This window comes from Vigna umbellata, chromosome 9 (genome assembly GCF_029865625.1).
Source record: "Vigna umbellata cultivar VRB3 chromosome 9, Vumbellata_1.0, whole genome shotgun sequence".
NCBI lineage: Eukaryota > Viridiplantae > Streptophyta > Magnoliopsida > Fabales > Fabaceae > Vigna > Vigna umbellata.
The window spans coordinates 28,117,718-28,124,828 of NC_142173.1; the positions used below are offsets into that span (position 1 = coordinate 28,117,718).

The following is a 7,111-nucleotide window of genomic DNA, read 5'->3' on the forward strand; positions in this document are numbered from 1 at the left end:
ATCACACAACAAATCAATTAATTCCTTAAATGCTTAAACATCTTTTACTGTTTTTTAATCTGCTTTCTATAATTTATTTTTCAAAAATTCATGGTTTGTAAAAAGCATGTGATGATTATTCATTCTAGACCATAAACAACAAGTACAAGTGGTTCTATATTTTAATCTTTTTAATCCATAACTTTTATGTATGAAATGAGTTAAGGAGGAGTTTTTGATGATAAGAAAATGGAAAGAGAGAAGATGAAAAAAAACTACAATGGCCCTTTTTGTTTTTTTTTTTCATTTAAGACCGAACAAATTTTAAATCTTTAATATATAATTAATTTTTTCTTGAGTATCTAGTAAATATTTTTTCAATTTTTTAAATATCTTCTATTATTCATGTCAATCATAATGTCCCAGTGGTTAAGTTAAAAACACTTGTGATGGGGTGGAGATATTTAAAAACTATTTTATAAGTCTGTTTTGAAACAGGACAACAGACATTAATTGAAAATTTACTACAAATTTTAAATGTATTCTAATGATCATAATGAACTGTGTTATGATACATTGATTGGTGCACTGTACAATGATGCCCTCTAACTGAAGTAGGTAACCTCTTATCCAGAGACTGCAATGAAAAGACAAACTTACCCTTCAAAGATTATGATTCAAAAAGAATTTGGGTCCATGTCATTTACCACAATGCAGATGAGATAAGACTAAATAAAAAATATATTTTTTCTATTTAATGATATAATAATATAAAAGATTAACCACTAATAAAAGATTATATAAAAAATTATTATCTTCAATTCAAAATCTTAATAGATTAATATATATTTATATATATTTTTTACTTTTATCTAATATAATTTTTTTAACTTATCTTAAATTTGTAATATATTACTAAATTTTATTTTTATCAGTTTTGCTCCTTGTTATACATTAATTACAGCATTTTTCTATCATTCTCCAGGTTAATATATTTTAGCTATTTTCCAAAGTTGTGTCAACAGCTAACATGATTGTTGTGACAAACTGGGAACATTACAAATTCTTAAATTTGAGTCTCTAAAACAGCTTACGTTAGTATATCAGAAAAAAAATTATAGTTGGAACATTCTCCAATTGTATAACATTTTTATTTTATTTTTATGAACAGATAAGAATAACATACATGTAGCACTAAATAATTACATTAATTTATTTAAATATAGTGTTTGTTGGTTTGCTTGTTTAACCCTGAAACAGTGTGCCATTTGTGGTTAACAAGAGGATCAAGATGGAAAGATGAAGACGTAAGAGTACAGAGTCATAGAGGGTCTAGATTCGGTCAAAGGTAGCAGAGGATCTTCAAATAAAGAGGGCCAACTGTGACAGAAGAAGGGGTCAAACATGTCAGAGTAGACATTCTATGTTTATCTTTTGCTTTTCAGAAATATACAATTTGTTCTCTTCACAAACACTTTTTTTTTTCAATTATATTATGAACTCCTCTCTTTAGATTCCTCTGGGTCATGGATTTTAAGATCTCTCATGTTGTTTTATAAAGATTCAGCAATGTCATGTTGAATTGTGAAGATGAAAGATTAGGTAACAGTAATGTCGAAAATTATAAAAAAGTAGAAATTTTTTTACTCTGAATCTGTTGCTTTCATTAAATGGACTAACTTATAATAATGTATTAATGCTTTGAGACAGAAAAGTGTGGTTTTACTTTGAACATATCTTTAAGATATGAGGATTTTACTTTTCAACTATATGTATGTACTTTGATTAGTTGACAATAATTTATTTGTTTTTTAGTTGATTGTTAATTATTTCTCAGTTGTGCATTATTGGACAAACTTTAAATATTTATTATAAAAAATGTTATCTATTGAAATTGGATAACTTTCAAAATCCCCAAGAAAAAGGAAGAAAATTTGACCAGATTCTTGATATGTTGTTTCATAATGACCAAGCTAATCCTTTTTATGGCAACTTTCTACATGCTGTTAGGAAACTGCTTTGACATAATGAGCATGTTCTATATTTACTCCTTGATAAATTATGGCATTATTATTATTATTATGAGCAGTTCATGTTCAAAAAGGTACAAAAAGCTGAATGGTAAAGTGAATGGTTTTGTTTGTCAACAATTACTCAACCATGTTCATCCATTTAAAGTATTTTTTGAAAATTGAAGGATTCGAATGCACTGTGCATAGCTAGAAAATCATGCAGCTGTGCCTCAATTAATATTCATTTAAGCTTGGAACAGTTAGACATACGCAGACCTATATTTTTCTCTCTTAAGCTTGAGATAGAATTTAGTGATTGTCCCTATAAAGGCTATCGTGCCAACTCTAAAACTGATGAAACAAAATATGATGTACCAAACTCAGAATCTTAATTACAGTAATCTAATTATGAGGATGAGGAAGCAAAGTAAAGTACGCATTTAGTATGGTGCCAGGAAGTTGCAAGTTTTAACCCTATCTAGAAAGACCCTAGGCTAAGTTGGAAAACATAAATGAGTTGTCAAAGAAATGGAAATATTAAATGGACCAAAATGTTGGCTTTACGGTAGAAAAACTAGAGAAACTTAATTGACTAATCTTTAAGAGGAGGGGCCTCTGGAGAAGAAAAGTAGAAATCCTAATAAATGAAGGAATGATGTTAATGGTATATCAAAATTGATGAAGAGAAACATGTTGAGATCAATGAATCAGAGTTCTCTATCAAATTATCAAATTATGTATGGACACTAAAATAAAGCCAATAGGGTGGGGTATTTGATCATGTTCACCACACAATTATAAAATGGTGCCCCCAGATTTTACAATAAAGTTAATAGCAATTTTTAGCAGGGTCAGAATCAACTCAATGTTTTACCAAGAAAAGTATTTGGAGTTACTTTAAGCTTTCTTTTTCACTTTATTTTCTGTTATCCAATGGCTGTAAAGGAACCCGACGAGTCAAAAACAGCCCATAGACTGCTTGGAATTCGGTGCACCAAACCTTAAGAAAGCAAAACAGAAAAGACAGTGCCAAATAATACTACTACTGCATACTTTTGTAGAATGGAAAGCTTAAAAAAGAGATTATTATATAGAAGGGAAAGATGCTTGTTAGTGCTGACAAATGATATAAGAAATTAAGGAACCTGTAAATGATTGTAAGTGGTATTCGTGGAATATGTCATTCACCAATAGCAAGGTTAATCGAGGAAGTCTAGGAAATGGGTCATTTCTTTCATGTGAATGAAACTTTTTCTTAACTCATCAAAAGAGAAAAAATTAATGAAAAGAGGAAACAAGCCTGCATCAAATCATTAAAAGTTTGGTCAACCTTCAGTATCACAGCCTCTTTAACCTTTACTTTAGAGCTAAAAGTCAGGGGAGTCATTTCATGACCAAATGGGATCACAGCCATCTGCCAAAGCACTGCAATTTTCATTGGGTCCAGAAAAAAAAAAGACACAAATAAAACATGAAAATGTACTCCAACCTATCAGCTGCAGAATCCGTGTATAGTGCTTGCAAAATGGAGTAAAATTTGGACAATACAATGGCACCACAAGCAGACAGTGCCAGGTTAAAAATATTAGTCACCATGACGGCAAATGGAACAGCCTGTGTAATCCAATAGACCCACCCATATCATTCAACATGAATCCAAATGCGCAAGGACAACAAAAACAAACAGGGGTGCAGTCCTCTATGCTAGGAAGAAAATAATTTGACACGAGCCCTTCACATTTGACTTGCCACATGAAATAGAGGTGCGGTACAAGCAATAAATCACACCAGCTAGATAAGGAATGAGTATAAGAGCATATGCCATTTGTGTAGTCTATATAGTAGTTATTAACAATGAAATTAAATACTATTCATCGGGATAAGGAATCAGCTTCGATGTATATTTCACCCTTGGCTTTATTCATCTACGCATTAAAATGGGTGTGACAGAGGCAGGAGCCTAAATGTGGAGGATGAGGATCCTAGCTGACCTCATATAGTATGTGCTCTTCTTCTAATGTGGTCCTATCTTCAACGACTGAGACCCAACTTTCTGCAATCTTAGCAACTCTCCCTTCTGAAATCTCAACTAAAGTAAAGGCTCTTCTGGTACCTTTTGCCTCTGATGAGGAAAGAGCACTTTCCTCGTCTAAGCTTCTCTTGTCTTCATCATTCAACCTTTTGACCCTAGGAACAATTGCCCCATTTAAGTATATGGTGTTATCAGGGCCAACCACAATCATTTTCCTAAAGCCATTGCCATATGCCAGCTCTTTGTGCATGTGACCAAATACAACCAAGGGAATTGATACTTGATCATTCTCTTTTAGCAAGGATATGGCGTGTGCTAGATCTGTCATATAAACATAATAAACTAGGTAAAAACTGTATTATCTCAGTTTTGTTATGTTTGCATTATCTCCATCATTCTTCAGTGGCACCTTAAGGTACAAATCCACTAAAATGGAAATGATTATTCAGAATAACATACAGAACCATCTGAAATGAAATGAAAGATTGTTATTCAAATAATAATAAGCGGGAGGTGGAGGCTGGAATACGGCCTTGACAGTTGTCGTTATTGCTGAGTGCCAAAACCACAAAAAGATAATATTTTAATAAAAATTTAAGTCATGAAGTATACGTATTACCTGGATCACCATAATCACCATTACCCCCAAATTCCCAGTCCTTTCCACATATATCATTCAAATCAGAACCAAGGCCTATACAAATTTAAAATTTAAACATCAGGATGTGTATTAGGTGTGATAGACAAGCAGTACCAACAGAGCTGATAACAAAATTGAAATGCCATGTGTCACCTGAGGGCCCGTTATGTGCAAGTAATATAAGAAAATGATCATCCGGTGTACCACGAGCAGCTTTCTGGATTCTCTTAGCACTCTCATCCATGTCTTTAATTCCATATCTATGACAAAGCTCAACTGATAAATTGATTTCGAGCTACCATGGAATTATAGTAATAGTTAAAAAACACAACATATATGATCTCCTAAACAAATCATAAAAGACCACCTAACTCTACTTCTATTGTGGATTATCTGTTGTCACAATAATGGATAATTAAATGAGGCGAGGCGAGGCAAGACAAGATTGGGCAAGATAAATACATTAAGAGCATCAAAAGTTAATAATGAGTAACTGTTGGAAAGATCGTACAGCATTCTTTCAAGGTGATAATGTGATGGGAGAAAAATGGTGATTGGTGAACTTAACTCTTTTTTGTAGGCATTAAAAACTAAGGTGGAAAGCTGAAAATACTAAATACATTTTGAGCCTTTTGAGGATCGAATTGTCTGATTACTTCCATTACAATACACACCTTGCAGAAAGAAGCTTTTTCTGCGACAATGGTTTACCCCCACAAGAAAATGGCCGTCCACCAACAACGCTTACTTTTATTAGAGGGAAGTCTGATCGTCGATAAGCCACATGCTCCTCACCAAGGCTGAATTTATATTGATAGATTCATTTATCAGTAAATTTTCTAAGGATCTCCATAAAATAATAAAAGCATAATAAGTAAACTCAATGGAATTTACAATTATCGAGATTGGGGATAAAATTAATCTGGGAAAGGTGTCAACAAGAACTCTAAAGTAGTTAACTTTGCTTTCAGTAATTGGTAACTTCTCTAGAATTGACACGTTTCCGGAACAACAAAAAATTCATCATAGATATTTTAAAATCTCATTTTAAACATTTAATAATGGAAAATGAAATAGCCCATTTTCTTTTGTTAAACCTGTGAACAAGTTAATTCACCTATAGCATTATATAAGCACATAAACAGAAATAACAGATATGCTTTTGTCAAAAGTAAATTAATAAGATTTTGAAATGCATAAGTCAAATTAATAAATCAGAGCAAAATTTTCTCAGAATAAATCAAATACTTATAGATAAGCTTACCATTCTAGCTGAAGCTGAACTTTATCCTTCTCCTGGCTAATATTTGAATCAAAGTGTTAGTTTACAATTTGAATAGAAATCAGCATTTGCAACTACCACCTACTGCGTACAAAACAAACTCAAACAAATTAAGCTTTTGACATAATACAAAGCTTCTACTGTCAAAAAGATTGGACGGATGGGATTATTTGTGCGTGTGTTTGCATGTTGTTATCAGGGTGGTGGGACAAAAAAGATGTACTGTAGACATAATTTCAAAGTTTATTTTCCTAGTTTTCTATCTATTTCTCAAATGAAATTTTCATTAAGCCCTATGGAATAATCAAACAACATGAACCTTTTTTCACAGAGTACACAAACACACACAAAGAATGATTCCAGGAACAAACTTGTAAACTTCACCTTTTAGAAAACTGTTTAGTGAACCAGGCATCGTGGTTTCCCAATATAACTGCTTTAGAAAATTCAACATTTGCAACACTCTGAACGACTTCAACATTTTCATCACCAAAATCACCTAACAAGATTGAATGTGACAGTTGAAAAAGGATGAAAACAGTAATACACAGATAAATCAAATAACAAATTAATCATAACAAATCATAAGTTATACAACAAAGATAAACAGGCCATAAACTTGGCACATGCTGATTTGTACAGGTCTCTGGCTATTAATGCAAACCATACTCCTAGGTTATTTAGAAGTTAAACAGATCAATGCCATAGCATTCAATTTTCAAGATGGACACCGATTTTTCATAGGTCTACACCAGCTATTTTCATAACAATTAAAATAGGCATAGAGGAAGTAAAGACACTTAAATGCATTTAAGAAAAATCACTGTAGTATGATAGGTTGATCAGCAGTAAAGTGAAGCTTGCCTGTAAACAGCACCAAATCTGGCTGCACTTCAACATAGGACTAGATTAGATTGATAGATCAGATACGAAAACAAGTCAATAATATTGTACATTAAGTAGTTGCATCAACTTAATAGAAATTAATGATAGATGAATATTCAATATCACAACTTTCTCTTTGTTTTCTTTCCCCTTCATGGCGTGCAAAAAGGACAAAAAAAATTGTTCTTACTTCTTATTTTGATTTCTCTAGTTTTAGTTCCTTATAATTTTTCCTTTATCATTTCGTTCCCAAATCTCTAACCAAGATTTGATCTTACACA

The 7,111-nt window shown here is 32.1% G+C and overlaps 1 protein-coding gene across 1 annotated transcript in view; it reads right to left on the reverse strand.

Annotated features, from left to right (window-relative positions):
* Positions 1-3,610: 3,610 nt before the first annotated feature.
* The window catches only part of LOC148193138 (uncharacterized), a 14,607-nt gene continuing 11,106 nt past the window's right edge, over positions 3,611-7,111 (reverse strand). Inside the window, exons 3-9 of the mRNA XM_088099364.1 lie at positions 6,810-6,849; positions 6,330-6,444; positions 5,928-5,963; positions 5,338-5,463; positions 4,817-4,923; positions 4,643-4,717; positions 3,611-4,344 (exon numbers count right to left, since the gene is read on the reverse strand). Coding sequence (XP_087955490.1) covers positions 3,974-4,344; positions 4,643-4,717; positions 4,817-4,923; positions 5,338-5,463; positions 5,928-5,963; positions 6,330-6,444; positions 6,810-6,849 — 870 coding nt within the window. The 3' untranslated portion in view covers positions 3,611-3,973. The remainder of the gene's footprint in view (positions 4,345-4,642; positions 4,718-4,816; positions 4,924-5,337; positions 5,464-5,927; positions 5,964-6,329; positions 6,445-6,809; positions 6,850-7,111) is intronic.